At 40.6% G+C, this 27,635-nt stretch overlaps 1 protein-coding gene across 2 annotated transcripts; it reads right to left on the bottom strand.

Moving 5' to 3' along the window:
* TMEM233 (transmembrane protein 233) lies at nt 1-27,604 on the bottom strand. Of its 2 annotated transcripts, XM_083803803.1 has the most exons (7): nt 23,815-27,604; nt 17,281-17,346; nt 17,129-17,210; nt 16,436-16,613; nt 16,033-16,202; nt 8,062-8,196; nt 1-1,865 (listed from the first exon to the last, which is right to left on the bottom strand). In XM_083803803.1, the coding sequence occupies exons 3-7, from the start codon at nt 17,132-17,134 to the stop codon at nt 1,854-1,856; spliced, it is 501 nt and encodes a 166-aa protein (XP_083659929.1). In that variant the 5' UTR covers nt 17,135-17,210; nt 17,281-17,346; nt 23,815-27,604; the 3' UTR covers nt 1-1,853. The 2 variants fall into 2 exon arrangements, with proteins under 2 accessions (XP_083659929.1, XP_083659928.1); XM_083803802.1 differs by lacking the exon at nt 17,129-17,210.
* Nucleotides 27,605-27,635: the final 31 nt, after the last annotated feature.

The following is a 27,635-nucleotide window of genomic DNA, read 5'->3' on the forward strand; positions in this document are numbered from 1 at the left end:
TGTGAATTAAAAGTAATTTTATTCCACTTCTCAATGACAGTTCTATCATATTTGATAATAAGGCAAGCTACTAGAAGTCCCACAAGACATATCAGACCGTTGAAATAGTATTCAAAAAACAGAGAAGTTCACAGGACAGCCAATTCTTGGGATCCTCAAAATCAGTGGCAAGATTCTCACATTGACAAATTAGATCAGTGTAAATGCTGAAGAAATCAACTGATTTCACTGATGTGAGTGAAGTTTTATACTGGAGCAATTAAGGATAGGCTGTGTATCACTGACTTTAATGAAAAACAGAATCTGGCAGAAAGAAAAGTGAAAAAGCACATTAAAAGTATAATACCAAGGCACAAAAATACATGCTACTTCCAGGCATATGCTTTAACAGGTACAGATTTCTGGGAGATTTTTTTTTTATTATTTTTTTTTTGGCAATAGGTGTACTTCTGCCAGGCATGATGCATTGCTCACATGCACCTGTAAAACTCCCATGCATTTCTGGATCCAGATCCAGTCGATCCAGATCTACATTACTGCAAGGAGAGTTGTGTAAGTTGGCATAGCTTGCTTGAAGATGTAGTAACAATTAAAGCAAATGGAACAACCACCACTGAGGATGTAGTCATCTGTGTTAATGCTCACAGAGTTTACTCCTTTGAAAATGGAATACTGGTGTTACAAAACAAACATGTACAAACAATTTTCAGCTAATAAAAAACAGTTGTCCCATGCTAAATTTTCATAAAGTGTCTAGAAACTGCCGTAATTTAGAGGCCATCAATTCTGTAATCTAAGGCTGTTCACTGAGAAATAACTCAGGATCAGCAAGAGTCTACATAATGTCAGTAAGCGTAGAAAAGTCTGTCCATGTCTAACTGCATTGATATATAGACTATTCATTGCAAGACGAGAGGATGAACTAAACAAAAAAAGACATGAACAAAGCAGAACACGATGAAAGTATGTGACTTGCTAGAGGAACAATAACAAAGAGATGAAGAAGAACATCTATTTAAAAAGATCATTTGTGAGATTAAAAAAAGAGAAACTTCTTACACGAAGTTTAAAGAGGAAAATATGATCAATGCAACTCTAATGCAGGACTGGAGCTAAGTCAAGGGAGTTCAACAATGAAAGACAACAAAACAAGAAGAAATCATTAATAAAAATATGGATGCTATGGAACAAAAGAGTCTTCTAATAATTAGGTGATTGAAATCGGTCCCAGACGGTGAAAAGTCCAATGGAAAGACCTAAAAGCTGAGGGTGACAGAAGAAAGCAGCCACTGAGTCAGAGTACACCCACAGCATTATAAAACCACATAGCAGGATAAAATCACAAACCCATTGTTACGATTATGCTATATTGAGACTATTTTACAGGAATAAAAAAATCCTTAATGGCCTGATCCAAAACCCACTGGAAGTGACATGATTTCTACTGGCTTCAGTGGGCTGTGTATCAGATCTTACATTGCACACTACAAACAGTCTGGATAAGTCGGCTTTGGGTAGGCTCAGCCAGGGAACATCATGGACCCAGCATACATTATTCCATGTAAACGAAAAAAAAAAAAAAAAGGAGTTGTTAGGGCAAATCACATTATATATTAGGGTAAAAGAGAAAATGCTGCTTTATACTGAGATTCATTATAAATAAATAATTTTGAAAACCTGGTCACGTCATGCTGATTAACTAACTGGGCTATCATTTCATCCACCAGCAACATGCCTCTGCAGACTTGTAGGGTCAAATCTAACAGTCTGGAAAGAAGGGGTTCCTTCTCTTCTTCTTACTTTTCCCCTCCTGAGATTTACACGGTGATATACTCCAAGTGCAGTCCTGGTCTTCAGATAGCATGCTGCAAGGACACAAAAAATATGTATTTTTAAAGAAGGAAGAGACAGAGTTTGCCTTGTGAGTTTAAATTATTAATTCTACAGAGCTAATGGATACATTATTTAGTGGCACTTGTTCTCTTAACAAACAGCCCTCTAGATTAGTGGTTCAATACAGTTTTGAATCAAAGCACTAAGCTTCTAATGGCACCAGTCATCTGTCAATTTGAACTGAATTTTTAAACTGGGTTACCTGAATCAATGCAAGTTAAGATTTTTCATTGCCAGGAAATGGTCTCTTATTTGCCATACTTTCATAAGGGCAAGAGCATCTCTGCTTCCTTAAAGCGGTACATAAAACAGTCAGGCAGGAACAATACTTTCAGTAGTAGACAACTTGGTAAATACAACAGCAATACATGACAGTTTTTAAAAAGACTGGGATACCTCTTCTCTTGCGCGTCTGTGTTAGGAGAGGGAAGATCTGGGAAGTTCCCTCAAATTCTTTTATTGTGGGTAGCTTTCAGACATTAGCCATGGTTGTACTGATCTCACTGACTTGTCTCTGGATTATGGGCTCTCTACTGGAGTCCTGACATATCTTTTCCATCAAGCAGCTACTTCTTAGTAGCTCCTTAAAAGGGGACCCAATACATTGGGCACTAACCAGTAAATATATGGGGTAGATAACATTAACTCATTTGCTGATTGTGTCTTGGACACTACTGAGGACTCCAATGGGCAGAATCTATTGTGGGAACATTATCTCCATACACAGATAAAGAAAAGCTTGACCAGATTTTTAAATGTGGTTTGCTAAAGGAATGAGGCTAAAGCAATCACATTGCCTCTGTACCTCTACAAGTGTGTCTCTGCCCACTACCCAGCTTTTGAGCTCACTGGACATGCTTGACAGTAGTATCAGACTTCAGTTGTAGTAGTAGTGGTAGTGGACTTTAAGCTCTTATGTTTTTACAAATCCAGTAAAAAGGCAGGTGATGAAGGAGAGAATTGGTTAGTGCCCTTACAAATAGAAAAAGCAGCAGCGTGAGCTCACTAGTTAGGTGGACACCAAAAATTAATGGGGATAAAAGACAATAGGAATACCCTGACTTCAGATCTTGTGCTCAGTTACTGGCACGTCAATCCTTGCAGCCAAAGACAGGTAGGCTTCCTTGAATCTTTGCTATGAAAAGGTACAGAAAGCAGAATGGGCAATGTAAAGATCTGGAGGCTGGCTGTATAATTCCTGTGATCTTGCTGGCCCTCCATTTATTCTGTCTGTGAAAGAGAGTCACTCAGTAAAATGGTAGAAAGGTGTTTGAGAGCCTCAGAAAGGGGAAAGCAGAGATGTTGAAAATAATTTTGCATGTTTTTTTCTCTTTAAGAACTATTTAAGTTAGTAGGAAGAATATAAGTATACATCTGTCCCTGGTGCAAAGTCTAAATGCTTACTCCGTTTCCCTCTACCATTAATTACCAATGCTACATATGCAAATATGCTTGATTTAAGGCAATTCTGATCATGAAGCATTATGAGCTAGTGTTTTCTGAACAGCCTGACTGCCTCTGTGCTTTTCAAAGCCATGCTGACAGGTGGTATTTCTGTGCCTTCCTTGGGGTGAAGTTCTAGCTCAAGTGAGATTACAGAAGGGGTCAGAAGTTCACACTCCCCTACACAAACATTAAAATATCATAATGGTTTGCATGAAATTCTGAAGTCACGGAACATGACTACCCTTCTCACCCGGGCTCTTACCAGAAGGTAACGCCACCCTGCATGTATCCCCGGAGTTCAAGATAAAGACAAAGGGCTCCTGATGTGAATGAAAAAGTCTTGGACTCTGGTCCATTGGCAGGAGTTTCTTGCATTTCTTTCCTTCAGCGCTTTGGATACCCTTCCTCATACCAGAACAGTCCCTTATCTCAGACAGAGCTATGCAGAAAAGCTTGTATATTTACCGCACTCCAAAACCTCTTACTAGATCTCCACATTTTCAACTGATTCACTCCCACTTGCCTAGACTGCAGAGAACCACTGGAGAGCAGCACAAAAGGCACGTGCTTCCGATGATATGTGCTTTGTTGCTCATCTGGGAAGCAAAACTCATGCGACCTCTAGTTTTGCCCTGATCTCAAGCATCATCCAGACACTAGAAAGCCTAAAAGCATGTGCTATAAGAAGCTGTGTATTGTTTCAGACTACTAAGCAGCAAGACTGGTAATGGAGTAAAAATACAAGAATACAAGCAGGAAGTATAATAGCATGTTGCAATCCAGCTACAAACAGGGTTTGGGATACCTAAGTCTTCCTTAACTAAGGAGGTCCTAGCCCAGGATTATGTTTTCCTGTATCCTGCTAGTGAGACTCAAGTAAAATCCAAAGACACCAAGCGTCTTGTGTTATCAAAAAGTAAAACAGAACATAATTTGGAGACTGGTCCAAAAATCTGGAGACTGATCTGAAAACACAGATCTTCAATTACTGGAGAATGCTCACTGATGAAATTATCAGCCTTCACTGACCAAAATACTTAGCAAGAAACAGGAAGACCTACTCCAAATCCATTCAAGTCAGTGGAAAGGCTGCTAACAGGCTTCATGAAAGAATATAAAAAGGATGGTACTGGGTTGGAGCAAACAGCCACCTCTGCAGCATCCTGTCTCTGACAGTGACATGTTGCAGATGCCTACAGGGACTGTGTAAGAGAAGACTAAATCCAGGGTGACATTTCTCCCTTTATTGCCTTCCTACTCTGGCAATCTGCAGCTTAGAAACTCTCTGAGCCTGAAATAATAGCTGCATCTTTGCATGTAAGCTTTCTTTTGTAACTTCTCTGGTTACTCTTTCAAATGAAAGTTGGTATCCATTGCAAAGGGCAGAAATAAGTTCCACAGCTGCATTGTGGAAAAGTACCTCCATCTCGTTTAAAACTGCTTTCCTCTGATATCTCTTGACCTCATTCAGAAGAGACATCAAATATTCACTCTTTGTTTACCTCCTTTCACTGCCTTTAACTACCTGTCTTCGACTACCAGATTTCCCAAGCCAAAGAGACTGTGTTTATTTTATCTTTCCACAACAGAGTTTTTTTCATACCTTTCAGCCATTCTCCATCATTATTTTTGTCTACCACATCTTTTTTGAGTCAAAAACATCAGGACTAGAGGCAAAATTCAGACTGTGATACACAGCTCAGTGTCACCTGCCATTAGGTATCTTGCCATTTACTCTCGAACCAGGCATATCACAGCAGACTAAGGTCACACGCAGGCTGCGGCACACAGCTCTCTGCACTGTTTCAGTTCACAGTGATGTCTCCTCATGGAAGATAAATACGGCTCTTCTCTTACTGCAGTTCTTGACAGACAACATGCCTATGAGCACATACGCACGGCTAGACTCAGTGGTGACACAAATACTGTTTTAAGGTCATCTGAGCAAGCAGTAAAAGTGTAATTCAGTGCAATGGACTGGCAAGGCAAGTGTGCAGGAGAAGTGGATAGGAGACATTAAAAGTTAAAGAATGGCATAACAAGAAATTGGGCCTAGTGTGGAATGGGTGACAGCCCCATTCAGCACAGGCTGCAGCTTAACACTTGGTGATTCCTCCACGTAGCAAGGAACATGCCAGTTTACATTGATCAAAACAGATGAGTTTTATCACTGGGCTGCTAACTGCAGTGATGCAAGTGATGGCTTTCCCTTGTCTACTTTCAGGGTTAAGACTGCCGAAAGTAGGTGATTTCCAAGCGTTGGGTGGGCCCTGTTCCAGGCTATATCCCTATATGTATATATATACCTTAATATAAGTTTGCCATAGATAACATGCTAGTGTTAAAGACAAATGAGGCTCTCCAAGGCAGCAGTACAAGCCTGGAGCTGGCTTAGCACTGAGTAGATCTTCAAAACAAAAAGCCAGTGCTGTTTCTTCCATGCAGACGTAGGTGTCTCCTGCTGTTCTTCCTGTGTAAGTCAGTAAACCAAGCAAGGCATGCAAGGACACTCAGGGCTCACAAGGTAGGACCTTTCTGAAAAGTGAAAGGATCTTCCTCCTCCTGAGTCTACCAGTCCCTTCTGATCTTATTTCAGTCAGATACAAAACAGCCTTTTGGGTGTTCCTGTAGTCTGTGAATGGTTATGAGACACAGGTCCGTGATCTCATCCACCAGATCCCAGACAGAGAGCTTTGAGGTCAGTCTACTCCAGCTCACTCTCCTTCGCATGCGATCTGAGTGTCACCGACAACGACAAGCTACTGCAGTAATGAGTTATGGGCACCACAACTTAACTGTATCGTGTTCCTTCCTATTCGTTCCGCAGTTCACAAGCAACAGATTTGGCCAGAACAGTCCAAGTGAACTGCAGCAACATGCATGTCTAATCTTGCTGTCTTACAAGAAATTATAATAAGTAATGGAGGAACATCAAGCAGGTAGGAAGGAGCAGCTCTCTGGAAGGCCATAGAGCAGGGTGAATCTGCTAAACCTGCCCCTCGAGCCCTTACAAAACTGAAGGTACCATTTGGCATTGAGACCCCTATGGAAACTATTCACTGAATACAGAAAGTAATACCCCAGCAGTATGCTGAGGGTTCCCAGGTCCCTGACAATGCTTCTATCTAATGCAGGTATTTTTCTTTAAAATTAAAAAAAAATCCTGAAAAGACAAAACTTAAGAAGCATAGCAATGAAGATGTATTATACTGATTTACTGCTGCTTACTTCCTTGAGGGTAGGATAGAAATACTTATAAATTGTACCTAGGCATAAAGTGCCAACTACTTCTAATATCTGGCAGTAGGCACAAAGAAGCATTCACATTCAGCACACAGGGTCTCACTGTAGGGAAAGTGAAATATTGACAGCAATTAAATATAGGTATTTGTGCCCTAGTTAATGTGAATGCTTCAAGTCAGTGTTTTCTACCACTGCTCATACTGCCTTTCTCTCCTCCTACTTAAAAAAAAAAAAAAAAAAAAAAAAAAAAGGTCTGGGCTGCTATCGTTGTCTGAAAAATGATGAGTAAGGTAGTAGAAGTGAACAGCGGAATTTACTGCTGCCGTCAGTTACAAAACTTGGCACTCCCAGCCTGAAGTGACTTGGTTTTAAATTTGTGAGGGCTGAACAAACCAAACACAAGCTGTACTGAAAAGAGATCCCTGCTTGCAAAACGCAAGGGAAACTACTGAATGATACAGTAAGCTTCTGACTCTGTGGCACCACCCACTAATATCCTACAGAAATGGACCCCAGTACCACTAACTTCCCTACAGCTCATACTTCAAGTTTGTGTCTGAAAATGTTGCACATGTTTAACCAGCTACTTCATTCCACTCCCTAGATACGTCTGCATTTCAGTGGTGACTGAGGCAATCTCTATTTATAGTTTATACATAAGTTTGAACATGTGCATTGGAAGGGTTAGGGAAAAAAGGTTTGCCAGCCTAAACAGCCACCAATAAATTGATGTAAATTAGCTATTTTATCGGAGAGTGCTCATTACTAAGAAGACATATTGTTGCACAGAGTATGTGCAATGTACGTTGCACAACCTTAACAAAGGATATTGATGCCCTAATTACTTTTGTCCTGTTTTGCTAATAAGCTTGCAATCCATCTGCATAAACACTGAGATTTATTTGTTGAGTTTCACCACTATCATTCCAGATATATGCATGAAGGTTAGTTACAATGCACTGAGAGTGAACAACTTTCACCCACAGCAAGCCAAGTAAAAATTAAATTTGTGGTCACTTTTGCTAAAGTTATGACCACCATAATATCAAACGGTAAAATAGTAATTGACTGTCTTCTTCTTACAAAGCTAAAAAAAAGAAACGTTGGACAGATTAGGAGACTGAAAATTAGCACCTCTGGGCTCCATTGCTTGGAATCTAGGGATCTCTATGCACTTGGTCTTGCAGATGGAGAAACTGAGGGGCAAGAAAAAAAAAAGCAACTGGCCTAAATTTAAAAAAATCTATGGGAGCTGCAAGAATTTCCAGAAATTCCACTGCTGCTAACACAATCTTCTGTATTTAACCACAGAAAATAGCGTTTTCTAAATTGCAAAATAAGAAAGAGCAAAAATTGATCTTTTGGAAATCCTGTACGCGTCCTTAACGGAGTCAGACTCTGACAGTCTTTAGTTTCTTACTCTGAAGCCCTTGCACAGAGAAGAACTGTTTGCATTGGAACTGATAGTATTTTGCTTACCGTTGTGAAATGAACTACACAGTAGATTCCAATGATGACAAGGCCGATGATAATGGATGCAACAGCAACCCAGAGTGCATTTCGACCCAGTCTTTTTGACCCTTCTATATCTCCTTGATTATAACTGTTTAAAGCCTGTAGAAGAGAAACAGAGAGTTTGTGATTAAAAAAAAAAACAACACAGAAATCTGCACACAAACCAATGTAACTGCTTTAAACTAATGATAAGTTCTATGCACGTTGACACTGTAGAAAGAACTTCAGAAAATGATTATTTGCTTTGTAAAAATAAATTTCCATTGATAACAGTCCAAGGTAACCAGGGAGTCCAGCTATCTGCTCCACTCATTTTCAGTAGATTTCATTGTACCTAGATGTGTTTTATTTCAGTAGTGAAGCTATACTCATATGATTAGTTCTCTTGCACACACCAGCATAAGAGCTATCATATCAGCGCTAATCCACCCACTTGCATAAATCACTGGTTTTTATCTCTGAAAATATTTCTGTAATATATGTGAACTGTTAAGTGTATACAGCTGAACAGAAGTTGGCCACTTCACCAGCAATGAAATAAACTCTTACCCTCTGCAGAACCATAAGCATGTAAATGAGTATAAATAAGCTGCATTTTTAACAGAAAGCCTCAGTAAAACTGGTTCAAGTAGGCTTACTAAATTTCTGTTTTTCCAATGTTTTAATTTCAAAGCAATAGGTAGTTTGCAGGTGATGGATAAAACAAAATGAAGAAAACTATATCATCCGAACAACACATCTGAGTGCCATCTTCACAGGCTAGAAATTCTGTCCCTTTGCATTTTTGGAACTTGCTGATAATTCTTATCATGTACATTCAGAGGTGTACATAAGAAATACAGATATTTTCTCAAGAGCCTAAGTTTATCTCTATCCACCCATGATGTGGCAGATGCTTTCAGTTCATCACATGTAAAGATTGCAAGGTGTGATAAGACCACTCCGATCTTCTAGTCTTTCGTGAGACAGACTGTAGGGTTTTCTGAACTGATTTTTTTTTTTTTTAACCAGGAAATATTTTTAAAATAGAAGATCCAGCAGACACTGAAATATTCCAGTATATGAATCTAAGAGAGTTTGTAGTAACCATTTCCCAAGAATAAGATGCTATCCAAGAGTTTTTAAAAAGGGTGTTATTGCTAAGAATTTATTTTAAAAGATCAGGAGAGTTTGAATTCATAAGCCATGACACTGAGTCCAGATTTCTTTATCAGACTGCACTATTGAACTATCTCAGTATATTTCCTCAGGGAATCAGATTAGTCATGACCTGTTCTTTAGCATCTTATTCCAGGAAGTATCCCCAAAAGGTGGGGGGTGGAAGTGGGGGGATATGGGGACCTGATCAAATGAACTCTTCTTTGGACTAAGTAATACAAGTTTTCTTTAGAAAATGACTGCATGAGGTACTGCCAGCTTCTGTTATTAAAGTGTTTTGTTTATGAATCATTTTTTGTAGCAAAGGTAGGACAACAATTAATTCACCAGATCTGAGACTTGAGAGCAGAAAATGAATGAACACTGGTGATAACGACACAAAGTTAGAGCAGCAATATGCCCCCTATATGGGTCATTTTCCCCCCCAATAAAAGCCAAATTCTAGCCCTGCTATGGCGATAGAAGTGCCTTCACTGTCACACACACTTTATAGCTAGAGAGGTTTTAAATCTAATCTGAGATTATTCAGACAAATCATTTTACAGCAGTTGAACTAAACCAAAAGAAAGTAGAGCTGCTCTGCAGAGAGGAAATTACTTCTAATACTTTGCCATCATTTATTTCTTTAAGAATTTGGCTGAGATCCTTCAGAGTAAAGCTCATTTGAAAGGTCTGATGAGAACAAGGGCAAAGGACCAAAGGCATTCAGTGATTTCCTTCTCGTGAAAATTAGTCTCTCCAAAGTACATGGGATTTTAAAGGTGATGTTGCCAATGATATCCACTGTAGGAGCCTAACCATGTTGGCTACAGGACAGCTTCAGCGTCATGCACCTCTCCCACATCAAGCACACCAAGTTAGCATACTTCTGCCACTGCGTGGAAATGTAACCATCTCAAACTTAGGAAGCCCTAGTGTTGTTCCTAACGAGACTTGGGTTACCACTGTACAAACAGGAAATCCCACAGTCTGATCCAAATGGAAGATTTGACAGGTTGATTTATTAGCTTCCATGGGTTTTCACTCAGGTCATAAACACTACCACAGTAAGGTATCAAGAGTTGCTGAGATTTTCCTCAAAATGACACAAGGAACATCATTTAGTTACATGACGACTATGCTATATGCTTTCAGAAATCTGTGCTTCTTTTCAGTTTAGCCTTAATGCTGAATTTCATCTTCTTTTAATGCTATTCACCTTCCTATACTATTCTATGTCCAGAGATGTATGACCATGAACGGCTATGGCAAGCTTGGAAAAACGAAAACACCTCACTAGATAGCTTTGTTGCTTTTCAAAGAAGAGCACTTTGACTGCTAAAGTATACTTAGACTTCATGGGATACCAAGAAGAGCCTTTTTGCCAAGCGGAAAAATAATTAGGGACATTATCTGTGTATGTTCTGTCAATTAGTGTACACAGAAGTTAATGGGCTAGATGCATTCTTGCTGTTAGCACTGCAGTAAGATCACTCGTGCCAAGGCAGTCCCAGAGCACTGAAGCCTATATTCCTAGAATTGCATCTCAAGGATAAGTACAGGTACATATTCTCTTGTGTCTAAGAAAGGCTGACCTGCTGATGCGTTTTTGCCCTTAAAGAGAGCACTGATACATCTCTTCCTGGCAGCCTACATGCCTAAACATTTCTCTGTTACAATTCTCTAAAGAATATCTCTAATACCTCTGCTTTGCTGTCAGATTTTGTTGAGGTTGGATAGTGGACTTAAAGGATATATAATGGGGAAAGTGAGAAGAGATGGAGTTGAGAGACAGACACAAACAAATAGGATGACCGCCCAAGCCTTGTTTCCTTAGAGTATTAGCCTAGCTACACCTGATCATTCAGGCAGAAAAACAGTGGCTGTACTGAGGCACAGTCACCCCTGATTCTCCACCAGTGCAGCCTCCTGTTACAAGAGCTGGCTGGCACAGTTCCTCTCACCTGTTACACCCCTGTTCTCAACAGGCCTGTCTACAGGACAAAACCTTTCTTATTTTTTTTTCTCCAGAAAAAAACTTTCAGGACGGTCAATAAAAGAAAAATGGCCCGGCTTCGTCTTGAGCAGGCTGACTTCTCCTGTCTCTGCCAGCAGCTATAGGTATATATATATATAGCTATATATGAATGTGACTGAGGCTACAGGGAGAAATATTGCAAAAACATCACTGACACCCCAGCCCCTACTTTGCTCCCCTTGCCCACAAACGGACAAGCTTTCCATGACATCTAGACAGTGGTCCTGCAAACACTCTAAGCTCAGATCCCCATGAGGTCTCAAAGCAGGGACAGAGTTGTAAACAACACGTGAGAGCAATAAACTTGCAGTTCGGGAGCATTTTGCTAATGTATTGAGGAAGCCTGGAGAATGTCCATGCAATTCCTGCAGGTACCACATAAATAATTCACCCTGTGCACTTTAATAAGTACTGTCATTTTTATACAAATCCACAATGAAGAGGAGGAAAATAGCATTAATGATAAAGAAGAGGGTTTGGGTGAGACAGGAAGGAGACAAAAGCTTTTTTATTAAGAGGCTTAAATGAAATGGTGCAATTTAGACAGCATTCAAGAAAAAAATAAGAGGTTTGGGGAGTGGTTGGGGTCTGATGTAAAGCTCTTTGAAATTGACTTGTTTCCATGTATTTCAAAGAGCCCATGGATCTAGCTTTCAGTTTTCAACGTGGTAGACAACATTAACTGTTAAAGCTTTAAATGTTACATTATTTCCAGTGGCTATGCAATATATGCAGAATACAGCATCTGCGTGCAACATTTGGTCTAACTTCTACAACGAATTTCAGCCATTTTCAGCCTAATACCATATGATTTCTCAAGTTTCTGCTACCTCATTCTCTGTGAAGCCAAAAACTAAATTAAAGCCACAGTTCTGCAGCTGCTTATTTACTGGAGCAATCTTAATGACTTCACCAGGTTCACACACATCTATTTACAAACGATATTCTCAGTTCAACAATGAACCAACTTAACCTCATATGAACAGAAATATGTTGAATTAGCTACAGACTATTAATCCCTTTTAACATACATTTTCTGTTCCACACCCCCAGAAGACCATTTATGGCAAAAGCAGAAAGAGTACTAAATTACTACAGAAATCTTCTTCCACATCTTTTACAAATCTGGGCAGAACAGACTGGGGTGCTCTGATCAACATTTGCTATGCTTTGGATGAGCCAGGCTTCAACAAACCTTATTTGGCTGTGCCTGGAAATGAGATACTCTCTCTAACTCAGACCAAAGGAAGAACGAGATGTGCTGGCTCAGTATGACTCCTCACTGTGAACAACAAACGGGGAAGGAGCAAAAAGAGGGACCTGGGGAACAACTCAGAACCAGGCTTGATCTCTGCTTTTCGAGAAATGAAGCAGGCATGTGATGAACAGGACACAATGAAAGGAGAGTTAGTTTTTCAGGCTGTATAGCCGTATGCAGATGTTGTACCTCTGCAACTCTGGGGACAGGTTGAAAGTATCCTTGCAGAGGAAAGGCATAACCAGTTTGCAGAGATGAGGGCTGTGTGAACATGCTTAAGAACAGCTGTCAAGTCTTGTTTAATATTACTGACTTAAGTACATAATGTTCCATATGGTGTTACGCATCCATGTACCTATAAGCTACTTAGAAAAGCCACATGGAGTTAGATGACCAGTCTGCCACACAAATCTTTGAAATAAAGGTAACTGGAGGTGCAGTACTGAGAAAGGCCAACAAGGTTCATTCAACTATGAGACCTCAGTGATGGTATTAGAGATATCCACATGATTCATTTTTTCATCCTGTTCCACAACCACCACTTAGCTTTGATTCCATGTGTCAGATACAAGTTCACCTGAACCAATCCTCAGATACAGCTGGTATTCCACCGCCAACTAAGTATTGTTTGAGTTCATGGTAGGGGGAAAGACACCACTGCAGATAAGGAATCAAAAAGCTCAGTGGCACCCTGCCTAGCCACAGACCCATGTCAGAGAAGTCTCTTCTGTCACACGAGCCTCCTGACCTGGCACCTGCACTTCACCCTCCTGTCTTGATGCCTGTGGTCTCACCTATGTGAGAAAGAACAGGGAACGTCTGAGCTAGGCACCTCTGGGGTTGAGTAAGCCTACTGATAGTACAGCAATACAACACAGCTGTTGGAAGCAACAGGAAGCAGGAGAACTAACAGCATCTGGTTGGAAAGGCAGAAGAGCACTGAAGAGAACAGCAGTCCTACAGCCAGGAGCCCTAAGCAGGATGCTGAGGAAAACAGATCTTCATTTGCTAAAGCTGCTAAGCAAACCTTACACCCACAAGTGACCAGGACCTAGTTTGAGGGAGCAGCTCTTGAAATGCCAAAATATCAACGCACTGAGGCCATTAGCCACCCATTTCATTGGCTATCCTCTTAATTCTGTCATGAGAAATAGATTTCACAAAATGGGTAAGGAACAAGAAGTTTATTATCACAATAGGGAGGACCTGGGAGAAGTTGACTCCAAAAATAAAGTCAAGGAGATAGATCTAGAATGGTAAGATTTGTGTTCTCACAGGTGAGAAAGGAGCGATGAAACCAGTGCCAGAGCTGTAAGCGGGGCAACAGAAGAGACTGAAGACAAATCTGTCATTTAATTTGGGGGTGTGTTAGAGCCCAGACTCTACTTTTAGCGTGAATGCTATTTTCATTGTCTGAATTGAGAACACTTAAAGAGGACATGACACACACAGACAAACAGGGTGCTGAACCATGCCCCTCTGGAAGCCAACACGACTTTTCCTTTCAGATTCATTCTAGGCAGTGGAAATTATTATAGAGAATTCTGCTTTTGTAGGTCTGCATCTCTTCTAACACAAGGTCTTAGGCAACCTGTGCAGACTGCAAAGGTATCTTCTACAAGAAAAGAAGAAAACCCACGCTTGTACCTCAGCATTAACCCTTAGCAACTCTAGGAAATACACTGAGAGAGAGGGAGGATGTAGGTCCCAGCAGAAATAGAGATGAAAGCAGCACAAGTTAAAATGGAGAACCAGGAGTAGTGGTGAATGGAGCAGTTACAAGTCGCAGCTCCAAAAGGCAGGGGAATAGGGCTGTGGAAAATAAGTTTGGACATATTATCTTCATGGAAAAGTTGAGATTTTAGGTATGAATAATGTTGAAAGACAATCACACACAGAAGACAATCACACACAGTGGAGGTTACTGGTTTAGTTTTGGTTTCCTCCCTTTAAGGGAATGGGCAGCTGTGACCTGCACAGGCTGTTTAGCATTCAGGAAGTGCTCTTCCCACCCTGGTTTCTATATATCCCATGGAGACAGTTACTTAAGCCTGACTCCAGAAGCCTACACAAACTTCAACTAGGGCGTGGGTAGACATTTCTCCATATGGGGTGCAAAAATCTTTAGAGGCCAGGTTCTGTCCTTTACAGTTAACTTCTGTGAAACGCCAGTGCTTTGGTGAAAGTACTGTCATAGTGAACAGATGCCCACAGCCCCAGATTGTCAGCTCATTACTTTATATAGTGCCCTAAGTGTCCACTGAAAGAAAGGTTGCTGGGTACCAAAACCAGTAGATTTGATCTTTTCAAATCAAGGAAAAGAGCATATTGCATAATTAGTAACAAAGAAAACAAACAAATTGAAAAAAATAAAATGACAGCTAATACTTTTCTTTTCTGGACAAAAATGGTTGTGAAGATGGTTTGGGAATGGCTTCTTTAAGTAATTTTTTTTTAAGCATGTATCCTAGTATCAAGGTGTGATTACTAATCAATCTTACTAGTTTTAAAAGATTATGTTTGTGTATATTTTGGATATAAATAATTATTGTAATAGCTAACTGCAAAAAGAAACAGCTATATTTTTGCTTACCTTTTCAGCCTGTCTGTCAGAGAAAAGGATGAAAATACACAACATGTTTTAAACCCTTTTCAGCTCCTAAACAACAGAAATACATTGCAGTATTACTGATTACACTGATCATATATCCTATTAGAAAAGTCTGGACCTGACTGTGCAACTTTTAACCGAGAGAAAAAAATTCTGTTCTAACAGTCCTTTTAACTTTAACAGGACTACTGCATTATTTAGGACTATGTGAATGAATTACATAGGAATAAGCCTGTTCTCTCAGCATACTTGGTACCTATTTTATAAGGGTTTTTGCCAACAACCTAAAACCATCATTGGTTTGTCTACTTTTCTTGCAAATAAAATCACCATCATGCTAAAGGGCTTATTCACTGAAAAAATAATAAACACACTATCAAATTTGGTTAGTTGAAGCAGAAAACACATCCACTCCTTTGCAAATCTAATTTCTGCTCCCCAGCTGCTTTTCCACATACTTTGTATGTCCAATTCAGCGTGCAAGTTAGTTGATGCAACAAATCTCATTAACTGGGATAAACTTCCCTCCCTCACATAGCCTGACGTTGAAAACTTGACTTGAACTGCCTTTCCCTCTGCGTTTTATGTCTGATAATTTTTTGAGCTGATACCTGCTGGGATAGCTGTATGGACCCCCTGATTGAGCCCTTTCTCATGCTCTCTACCTCACCGAACTTCGTCCACATACTGGGGACAAGTGCTTACAGAAGCAGTTGGATGCTCTTTATCCAGATAGCTCCTCCAGCCCCACTCTGCTCCTGCAGCTCCCGACAGGGAGAGCCCAAGCCTGACCGGCTCCATGCGGGAGCAGACAGCTGGGGGTCGCCTGCCACATACACTGAACCCCAACCCGGGGGGAGAATCGCGTTCTCGGGCCGGTCTGCAACTCACCATGACGGCAAAAACAAAGGCTACGATGTTGACGGGATAGGCGGGGCAGAAACAAGCGAGGATGCTGAGGAGCAGGTAGTTCTTGGGCCGCGGCTGCGGCGGTCCGTCGGGGAGCTCATCCTCGATGTTGGTCTCGGGGCTGTTCTCCAGAGCCCTCTTGATGTCGGTGCCTGCGGGGAGAGCGGACATGAGGCTGCGGCGCGGCGGGCGGGCGGCTCGGAAAGCCCAGCGCCGCGCACCGGGCAGGCGGCACCCACGGCGGCACCGAGCCAAGGGAGCCGCCCGGTGCGGTGCGGCGCCTGCGGGGGGGGGGGGGGTGGGGTGTGTACGGGGGGGCAGCCCGCAGACACCTCCTCTCCTGCCAAATGTTTTAACACAGCAAATTCAAGGAGGGAATACGTACAAAACCAAGCCGTCGAGAGTGGCACCGTGGTCCGGCTGTGGATGGCTAGAGGCACGGCGAGGGGTCCCGAGCTGTCGCTGTCCCACTCTTCAAAACGTCCCCCAGGACATGCTGCTGCTGCTGGCACAGCAGGGCCCAGAGCCACATGACCCTTGGCTGCTCCCCCGTTTTTCTGAAACTTTAACCAGTACAGTTAAAAGACTTTAACTCTGTGTTATCCCCGGGGAGAACTTCGCTATCTTCTCAGATTCTCGTTTCTGGTGTCAGTGAACTCCATCAGCAAGTGGCATAAAGTCTGCAAAGGCATTGTCCTTTGATCAAATGAATGGGGAATTGATGGGAATTTGTTATCTAACCCAAGTGACTTGCTAAACTTAGCAAAAATATTAAAGTTTGGCTGAAAATAGCCTACTTAAAAAGTTTGGTGGCTCAAGCTCAGAGTATTTTGGCCAATTTCTACCAAGTGGTTCAATCCCTACTAAACATTACACCTGTAAGGTGAAATCCACTCTGGGGAAAGCTTGAGGGGGAGCATGGAAATCAATCAGCCAAAACCAAACACAAATCAAACATATAAAGATCTGCTTCTATTATGGCTTTGAAGCTGATGAAGAAAAGGAAAACAGCCAGCGTCCAGAAAGGAACGGGCTCTGATCATGCCATGTACCATAAAAAAAAAAAAGAACTTTATACCTGCATGGAGATTCAGCCAAACGGAGGGACTTTTGGGCAGATGAAGGTTGGAGTTGAACATTTGCACTGTGTCTGGCTCCTCCTGGAAGTATTTCATTAATTCAAGTTACAGCAAACAGTAAAGTATGCTTAGAGCTTTGTGAAGGAGCTACCTTTATCATTGGGAGTTTTGCAATTGACTTGAATGCGCGCTGTGTTTCCTGTTCACGTATGTCATCCTACAAGATATAACACAGACAACATAGTAAAGACCTATGTAAGTGCAGTATTTTTACTTCCATAGACATTAATCACCTCTCAGGCTGCATCCCTGGAATATCACATGGAATGAGAATTTACTGATCTATCAAGATGTTGAAAGAAAAGATTCTGTATCTTTAGGAAACAGTAAGAAATACCAAAGTTAAAGCTGCTTGCCAATTTACCCATTAGTGTAAAGAGCACAGGCTCTTTGTAGCTGTAAAATCTTTGATTCTCCCCTGTTCTCAGCAGACTTTAAACATACACAAGACAAGCTCAGAAAATAGAGTTTGCATCACATTGCACAATTACTTTTAGAATTGATTTCAGTAGGGATGGAGACCATGGACTTACCTTCTGCAAGTGACCAGCATCTTTCAGGGCCACACAAGCCTTTAATCCATGAAAACATTTTCTGGGAAACACTGCAATGGCGTAATGAGTTTAAGTTTGTCTGGTTTTAGTTGAAATGCTCACAGGTAGATAAGAATCTACTATCAGGCATGTGAATGTAAACATCTCATTTATGTGGGACAAGTTGAGCCATTAGCATTGAACATAAACAAGCACAACAAAAAGCTGTGTGCAAATCCACTCTAAAGAGAAGGCAAAGTTGTGTGCAGAGACCAGGGAGTCTTGCAACTGGGGTATGAAGATGGGATATATATTCTTACTATCTAATGTCAGACATTTAGTTTAAGTGCCTTTATGGGGAACCTCAGAGAAGGTGATTCAGAGAACGGTGGAATTACCAGCCACAGCAGGTTAACAATCTTCCACTGTGGAGCATGAACTACAGGAGCAATATGGGCTCTGTTAAGCTGGACTATGTGAATCCCTTCCCAGGTCTCTCAAAGATGCAGACCTAAAAGTAGAAGCCAGGATTCTTTGTGCATTTCTAGGAACAGCAAAGTCTAATTGTGCAAATGATGCTGCTAAGGCATGCTAATGGATTGGAAAGGAAGCAAGAGACAGGAAGTGGTGAGATGCATGTAGCTATGAAAGATGTTATAAGATATTCAGGGGCAATTTGTGATAATGAGAGCTCATTAAGAGGTTTGTGAGACAAAGGTTCTGTCATAAAGCAGTTAGTGTAGCTGAATTTAGTGGTTTGTTTTACGTAGAAGATGGGTTGAAATCCAAGAAATATATCACGCTAGGACTAGATGGCTTAAATTTTAAATAGTACTGACTTGTAGCCACTTACTGAGATAAAGAAAAAAAAGGAGATATTCAGCCAATAGCTTGGTTTCACATAGTGCAGTGATGGAGGGTGGTTATATTCCCAAGAACCTGGGAAAGGTTCTTACCTCAGAGAGAAGAGGTGCTGAGGTAGCTCAGCAGAAAGCTGTGAAAATTCTTTAAAAGCATTAACTGAGAGTTTTAAGGTGTAGCTCTGTGGAAAGGAATCATAAAAACAGCCCTCCAAGAGAATGAGTCAGAGCACCCAATATACTTGCTTGCAGCCTTGCACTTGAAGCTGAGTCTTGAAAAAGAAACATAATTTTCTGTCTGATCACTCTGCACAGAGCAGAGATATTCCCAGTGATATGAGTAAGGCAACATGTTGGATAAATTGCTTATCATGATGGGCAAAGCAGATGGGCTACAGACATGCAGTTTCAAGATTTTTTGTTAAAGGTCTTCTTCCCCTGATTTTGGATGGTGCTATATATTGACAGCAGGATTTGTCATAACACAGAATATGATCTCTCCACCATGCTTTGCTGTATTGCTGACTGGTAGAGCTCTCCTCAAAAGCATGCTCATGGCTCACAGTTGTTCTGAAAAGAAGTTGTAATGTCTGCACGCACAAGTCAAAGTCCAGAGAAAGATCAAAAATAAGAATTTAATGCTCAGAGGTTGTTTGGGGCTCATGTATATGTCCAGACAACATGATACAAGGAGCTTCCTCATTGGTTCTCCACAGCATTAAGGGAGTAGAGACTTTGCAAATCACGATGAACTCTTCTCAAGTGCACTTGACATCTGAAGTCAGGCCAGAAGGACCAGGTGAGATGTTGTACTGGCCTGAGAGGCTGGTCAGATAAGCTGGGCTTCCCCAGCTCAGCGTAAGTTAAAGGAGGTATTTCTAGCAATGTAGTTCTTTCTGGAACAGCATGGCGATGTAACATCAAACTGACCTTACACGGCACACTCAATCCCTACGGCAGCAGAGCTGGTGAGGGCCCAGCACCTCATTTCAGATCATGCTATCTACACTCACGATGGCAAAGATGAGCACATTGCCCTTTTCCAACTGCTCTTAGAAAAAAAAAGAGAAACTGAAGGTTTTTAAGAGAGTGTAGCGTGCGGGATAATGACAAACTAATAACCCTTTATCCAGGAGACTGAAACTAAGCTTGCTTGAGGGCCCTCACATTCCCATTGATTCAGTGGGAGCCTAGCAAGGGTGTTATTAATTTATGATGTTGAATCAGATAGGTTGAGTTCATTGGTTTTCACACATATTAAATATTCACACAGTTATACTTTTCCTTAGACAGAGAACTGCTGTATTATTTAACTGAATACTGTAGTCAAGATGTTACAAGAATAATTTTGATGGTGATTTCTCATTACCACAGTAGTGGGTGGGCTTATAAAGAAGATAGAGACAAGTTGTCTGAAAATTACTTATTTTCCATGAGAAACAGAAAGAGTCAACATCTGTGCATGGCAAAAGGTGTTGAGTCAAGAGGTATATCTGCCCTTTAACTCTTTGTCATAAATAAATGAGAACATTCAGGAATCGAACGCCAAAAACCAACTTGCTTTATTTTTGGCCAACTTGCACATATTTGCATTACCCTGCACTTCAAGAATTAATTCAGACCTTTCCCTAAGTCCGTTCCTATCACTGTCATTATTTCTTCTAGTATATAACCAGTTAGGTCACAATGGGGGCATGTCTCATCTTTTCTGCTTTTGAAGTGAGCAAGGTTTAATATGTGTCATATTAAATAGCATAAAGTGTACTAGCTGGAAGTGTGCATGTTCCCTTCCTTAAAAACGTGATCAGGACTTTTTTTGCTAATGTATTTTTGTGGGTGTTACTGAGTCAGCAGTGCCTGAGGGGCTGATGCATTATTCTACCACTGGGACTAGTTTCTGCTGATGTTCTAATAGGTATCATGAGAGAAATGCTTTTCTTAGCTTAAACATAACTTTGCTATTTTACCCTTGCAACGATATGCTCTTACTTTTCACTGTGGATTGTAACAGTAGGCTGTGGCTTTGCAAACATCAAACATCCCTGATGGGCTGTTGCTTTGGTAAATTATTCATAGTAAATTAATGTGTGATCAGGGAAATGTCCAGATAAAAACTAAAGTTTCCTTTGCAGTCTGAGACTTTTTTCATTCATTGTTAAACTTCTGAAATACTATCATAATTTGAAGCCAATAAATAAGTTGTCTGTACAAACCTGCTAGCGCCTAAACACATGTGAAGATGTCTTTATATGTTTGTCATGATCTATCCTTCTTCTATTCCATTTCCTGGCTTCTGACCTGCCTGATCTCATCACACATCAACATCAAAGAATCTGTTAATGCAGCTCAGACAGCAACGGGCATCTGCTCAGTGCTGTGGGTGACCTGTGTTGTGCTGTGAGAAGTCCTTATTTTATCTCACTGTTCCATTTTCCTGGAAATGAGTTCATATTCTTGGAAGTTTTTCTCCTTGTGACTGACAAGACAGTCTGTTGTAGCAGTCCCCTTGCAGCACTGAAATGGCAGGATTTATCTTACCTCACTTTAAACATCTCAAAGCTGAGTATCAAAGCTCTGACTTCTTTTAGAATCCATGGAGAAGGCAGCACCCAAAGAGAGTCTGTGTGTATTATGATTAAAGTTAGGGGAGAGAAATTCCAGCCAGGAATTTTGCTTATAAGTCACTTGTAAAGCACATTTTGAATCCATTACCATGCTAATAAGTGTTTGTAGCAGAACTTAAGCAATTCTGAAATTTGTGAGGTATTTGTGTTATCAAAGAAACGGCAATGGTAATTTGCTAATTCTTACTCAGCAAATAACAGAAAATTGCTGTTTTGAATAATTTTCATAAATTCTCTGAAAGCTTTTTATGAAAGTGTTTTAAGATTATTTATTATTGTTTCATCTCATTCTGTTAATTAAGGCATTTGATGCAGACAATGAATTAAATTGGTTCTCACTCACCACAGAGTGAGTCTGTAATCTTTTCACAGACTACTCTGAATCAGCTCCAGCTTCACACAGGAACAAACAAGAGCAAGACACAGGCATGGCTCTGCATATTGTTCTATGGCTGGACTAGGTCAGTAACATTACCTACAAATAGAGTAGGGTTGAACCAAAAGGCTAAATGCACCCATTAGGGAAAGTCTGGATCTGGATTCAGATCTGAACTTGTGGAATAAGCTGAATACTAATTGTTCTATAAATTATTAATATATTTAGCACTTTTCCGCTGTGTAGCATCCCAAAGGACCATCTCTCCTTTTCTCACACATATACACACGTACTCTCCTTTCATTAAGGAGAAATAGAGTAATTAGAACAGTCATCTAATTTGGATCTGACTGATCAACACCCCTGCAGCTTTACTTCAATGAAATTGCAGTGTCCTAGAACACACTGGTGAACACAGCCCAAATCTCATTGAGAGATCATTTATCAGGTAAAAATGGCAAGCAAGACAATGTGATATGTAACCCACCAGGAAATAACCTGGATGTACAGGTAACAGGACATTATTCTTTTTCCTCATTTATACATTACATTGGATGACTATTTAAAAAATCTGTTCAAGTTTATAAACTCAGTGTTCACTTTTGTCCTGTGATGTAAAGTCAAGTTGCAGCACTGATAAAAACAACTGTGTTGACAGGAGTACATCAGATTGATAAATATGCAAATACTCCATTTAGGGGCAGAATTGCCACACTATTCTCTATGGCTGTCAAAAATCCTGGTACAATACTATCTCAGAAAAGATGCCTCTTTCAGAATGCACCTTGAAGGGGTACTTGGAAAACCGAGCTTTAGCTGTATGCCTCTACTCAGGTAATTTCTCTTAGTCCCCTCCATAGCTAAGAGACATAACTGCTTCTCCAGAAGTGACTGGAATCCAGAGTACTTACACTAACTTGTGTGGGTACCCTTGAGAAGGGCTTCTCATCCCCTTTGACTGTAGAGGGGGCTGTAACTGTAGAGAAGGACTGGCTAGTTAATGTTCCTAGCATGTGAAGGAGGAGTCTGACTGTCCATTGCTCATCCCCATGCAGCTTCTCATGCTAAGTGACTGTTTTGTTTAAAAATTACAGTGTTTTCTCTTTACACTTCATGCTTGAAAAAATCTGGTAGTCCTCTTGAAGGATTTGGAGAGGGCTTCTCAGAAAGCTGAACAATATTCTGTCCTTCCTCATGTCCTCGTGTTCTGAATTCTTTTTGCAAGGTTGTAGCAGGATGCACTGCAAGCCTGCAGTAATCAAGTCTTTTTTTCTTTCTTTTTTTCAAAAGCAAAAGATTGCTTTTTGTCAATTTTATCTCAGCCTCTTAGATTATATGGGTCACGGTTGTTCCTCTTTTCCTCCAACAAATGGGAACAGTTGGGCATTGTAATCTTTCCTCCACACTTTTTGTGTGGAGTTTCCATTATAGACCATACGTATTTCCCTTAGCTGCAACCTGACCTACTTCGTAAATATGGTTTAAAGAACCATAGGTAGGAAATAGCCTGTTAAAGGCAAATATTTGTTAGAACATTCTGGGAAACATTCTAATAAATTATCTACATAAGACAATGTTTCAATGACTGTTACAGTAATCTGGCACTGGAAATAAATTAAATGCCACATTTGTCAACTACAATGGGTTCTTTTAAAAATCCACTACAATTTATAGTACAATGACTAAATCCGTCATATATAGTTAGGTGCAATTTACAATGCAATGTACTAAAGCACAGCCACCCTAATAAAAAACTATATAGATCATACAGAAAATGAACAATCCTTTGTCAGAAAAAAGGAAAGAAACGTCAACAAAGAAAAAACTCTCAGCCTTTCCCTCCTTCAGAATTTTATTCGTATTCTTGCAACCTGCACTGCAGAAGTCCAGTTCAACAATGGAACATTGGAATCCTGAAAACTGACATCGTTAACTGTTGTTAATCAGGACTGATACCATTGAAAATAATGTAATTGTGTGCGGATGCTGCAGTAACCAGACCAAAACCTGCAGGAGATTTGCGCAGCTATAGCATGCAGCTCCTTTGGAATTCATATTCTCATGAGAAAGAGTTACCTTTGAGCTTGCTCTGGTTTGTGCAGAGATTCTTGTGATATTCTTTCTTTCCTAGTGGAATATGCCTTTTATTTCCCTTTTGCTCAACTGCAGAATAATTTAGAATCTGACTTTTATTCCCTAAAACTGTCCTTTAGTATGGAAAAGACCACTTACCTTGAAGAGTAAGCGTCACTGCCAGCTGTGGTGTCTTCCTCAAAACATGGAACTCAGTAGCTAGATTAATGCGAGAAATGCTGCTGTTTCCCTGCACAGCAGCAAAAGAGCATTCCCCTCTTCTCACTGTTGAAAGGTCTTCTGAATGAACATCCTTCCTGCTTACTGTTACCCTGGTAAATAGACAAATACAACTTGAAACGTGCTGCAGTGACACTGCTATGCTGGACCTTCACCCAACAGGCTCAACTTTTCCCTTCTCCAATATTGTCATAAAACACAAGCAACAGGTAGATCAAAATCCATCTATGTTCCATCTTTGACATGGAACAAAAAAAAATGATTAAGAAGAATACAAGAAACAAGTCACACAGGGTGCTTTAGGCCCCAGCACATCCTTCCAGCTTCTTGCTATCAGCTGTTTATGGACTGAGGAGGTTAGACATTGATTTATTTCAGCCAGTAGTCAGTTAAATCAAAGAAGCCAAGGTTTTGGTAAAGGAAAGCAACCCCCAAATACATAGCTGCAAATTTTAAAACAGAAGGAAATGTGTTTCTTACCCAGAACAAATGAAGAGTGAGACAGAACAAGCCATGCTAACCCTTGTTGGTTGTAGCAGAACAGAAAGGTAAAATGTCTGCTTCCAAAACCTTTTCTTCCAGGTTCTCTACGTGATGGGCCTGATGGGCTGGCTAAAGTAGCAGACTCCACATCAGGGATGACTATTACCTTCAAAGGTGCAATTCAGTTCCAGACAAAGCAGGAAAGATTAAGCTTTACTTCCACTCACCAAACTCCAGGCTCTGGATGGAGAACAGTCCTACCTACACATACATTTGTGTATTTCTGCTCTGATGATTCAAAATAGCTCTGATTTTATTTTCTATAAACCAGCCTTTGACAGTACTCTTAAAGGCTTCCAGTAAAATGCATTATGAAGGTGTCTCGGAGCCTTTTAGCACACGCAGAATGTTTGGAAGTCTGTAGACAGAGAAGTAGGATGGGGACTTCAGCAAGAATGGGTCTGTACAGAAACCTCAGTGCCACTGAACAGCTAAAGGATTTGTCCAGATCAATGACCTCTTGCCTTTGGTATGAGTTCAGCACTGGTCCTTCTTTGGAAGCTGTTTTTAGGCATGTGAGAAGAAATCTCACCAGAGACAGAAAATTAAGGTTGGGGTATCTGAGAATCCTTCCTAGCTGCATTCCTTCTGTCACATCTTTTTATTCACTTTGATCCCTTTCTTTTGGTGGTCTGCCAGTTTTTCTACTGGGAAGTGTCTTTTTTATTTTGTGTAGGCTTGCTGCATAACAAAAAGTATGGCTACAGACTCTCAGTGCCTTGAATAAAAGATTGAGCTGCTGGTTTTAAGATCAGCCTTTGCCCTTGTCAAAACAAGCCATTCTCATTTTACAGTAATCAACACCAAACAAGGTCAATCAGAATCTTTCCACTGACCTTATTACAAGATAAATCTGGGCCCAAATATCCTGGGGTTTGTTAGCCTGAGCTTTTATCTTCTGTAATACCGCAACAGTGATATTTATTAAAACTTAGCAAAAAGAATTGCTGTTATTAATGTCTGAGGCCAAATATAGTTACATCTCTTTAACACACAGGCACGAAGACATTAATTTACAAGACAGCAGAACAGAATGGTGATACATAAAGCTGGAATTCCAATTAGAAAGACATACACTGGTTTCTGAACACCCCTACAATGACTGTGACATTTATTTATGGTAAAACAGCCTATCTCTGAGAAAGAGATGTTTATTTTATAATCCCTATTTATAAGATGCTGCTTTTTATGTCCTAGGTAAAACACAGTGGGAGTATTGCTGCTGATGTAAAAGAATGGCTGGCTTCTTTTCTACCATGGTGAAATCTTTCCTACAAAAAGAGCAAAGATGACGATTTCAAAACCACTGTGAAGCAGAAGGAAAGGGTGAGCTGCGAAAGAAGAATTACTCCAATTGTTGTGTTTTCCACTTGCCAGCCTAATAGCCAAGCAATTCTCAAACAACAATAACTTTCTGCCTTGCTACTAGTAAGACCCAGAAAATGTTCTTATTTCGTGTAATCTGAGGAGGATGGGATTTGGATGACACTTAGAACATAGCAGGCAGTGGGAAACAGCAAGATTCTCTGCCTGAGAGTTCATTGCTTGAATCCCTCAAACATCCCTCCAGTGCATGAAGTAAGCGGCCCACCCAAGCTTGCATGGTTCATTTGGGCTAAAGGCATTTGTGAATGACTAGTCTATTTGCTGAAGTTGTAAAGGACCAGAACAGAATTGGAGGAAGGGTGAGCAGGCAGCACTAATCCAGCAGCTCTAATACACATACTGTTGACCTTTGGCTTGGACTCCTGGTGTGCCATCTCCAGTGTGTTAAATGGGTTACTTTGAACCTACCTTGCAAGAGTGCACGGAAGGAGTGACTGTGAGATGTTCAGAGAAGTAATCTCTTTGCATTATTTCAATCCTTTAAATAAGCAGACAGAGACTTGTGTAGGATTGAGGATCTTGTCTAGTCAGTAATGAGGAAACTAAGTTTGTCAGGAAGCAGGAAAAGGGAAGCTGCTATTTTTCTACAGAGAAGCTCTTTCCCACCTCAAGATAAAAGCAGCAGAAAATGTTTCATTAGGATGGTGCTAGAGGAGGAGAAAAGATGATCTACTTTCTAGAGGAGGAGTCCCTTCCATTACCTGGTGACAACAGGAGAGAGAAGAGCCATTGTCAAACTAAATCATGTACAAGATTATTTTATAATGTTACAAAAACTACATTAGAGACTCCTAACATTCAGGATTGGCTTCCTGCTTTTGGAGCTCAAATTACTTCTCAGACATTACCTAATTACATTTGGCACAATCATCTCCTCTTACACGCAGGCAGACACATTAAGTCACATGCTCAGCTTTTATAAGCTGCTGATTTCAGCAGCATTGCTGATGTTCTCCAGCTGAGGACAAGTCCATTACCATTTCTTATATGTGAGGAAAACTCATAGCCTTTTCATTGGCATCTTCCATATAGAGAGGAATAGCTAAAGTGAAGGTTTCACCTTGTGTAAACACAGATCAACCAGAATCTTCCAAGCTGCTAAATAAAGATTTCTTTCTGTTTGCATGTAGTATCAGCTGTCACCACAGGGTGACACAACAGCACAGACAATGAAACTCAGATCACTGTGAAATGATCTCAAAAGGGCAGTAGATGTAGAGGTTCTCAAAACCCATGGAGGCATGCAAGGAAGTTGTTTTTGTTTAAAAAAAAAAAAACAAACGAAAAAAACACACAGTGAACATTCAGAACTGAGGTCTGACAGGTCAGACTGAGACCTGATCCCGCTTATCTGGTAGAAGCATTGACACTGATTTTACTGGGCACTAGATCTGTCCTACAGCATTTGGAGATAGGTTTGCCATTGGATTTTAAGAAGGAGGGAAAGAAAATCTGAGACAGGAAAATATATGGCTTTGCTACCAGTAAAAATGCTAGGCTACCACCACCACATACAGAGTAAGAAAAGTGGAAGCACAACAAAACTTTTAAGGCTCACTTTTTACGATGGCTGTAAGTAAAAGAAAATTGTGGTTTTGGTTCTTTTCCTTGAAAAACATTCACCTCTTGTTATGAGATTGAAGAAGGGAACAAAATAAGGTTGTTAATCAATAACATGTTACACATCAGTGGTCACTATACTCACCTGACTCCTGAGTTGGCAGCGTTTTTCCTTATTGCAGCTGAAGGATTAACAGCCTTTCTGGCAAATGGGCCTTCGGGAAGCTTTGACAGCCAGGTAGGCAGCTCAT

This window comes from Anser anser, assembly GCF_964211835.1.
Source record: "Anser anser genome assembly, chromosome: 18".
Taxonomy (NCBI): Eukaryota; Metazoa; Chordata; class Aves; order Anseriformes; family Anatidae; genus Anser; species Anser anser.

What these genes read in the sequence shown, in the direction of transcription:
- TMEM233 (XM_083803802.1), bottom strand. An exon ending in ACTCTCGACGGCTTGGTTTT is followed by an intron (nt 16,203 to 16,435) that starts GTACGTATTCCC and finishes CTCTCCCCGCAG; the next exon opens with GCACCGACATCAAGAGGGCT. An exon ending in CCTTTGTTTTTGCCGTCATG is followed by an intron (nt 8,197 to 16,032) that starts GTGAGTTGCAGA and finishes TCTCTTCTACAG; the next exon opens with GCTTTAAACAGTTATAATCA.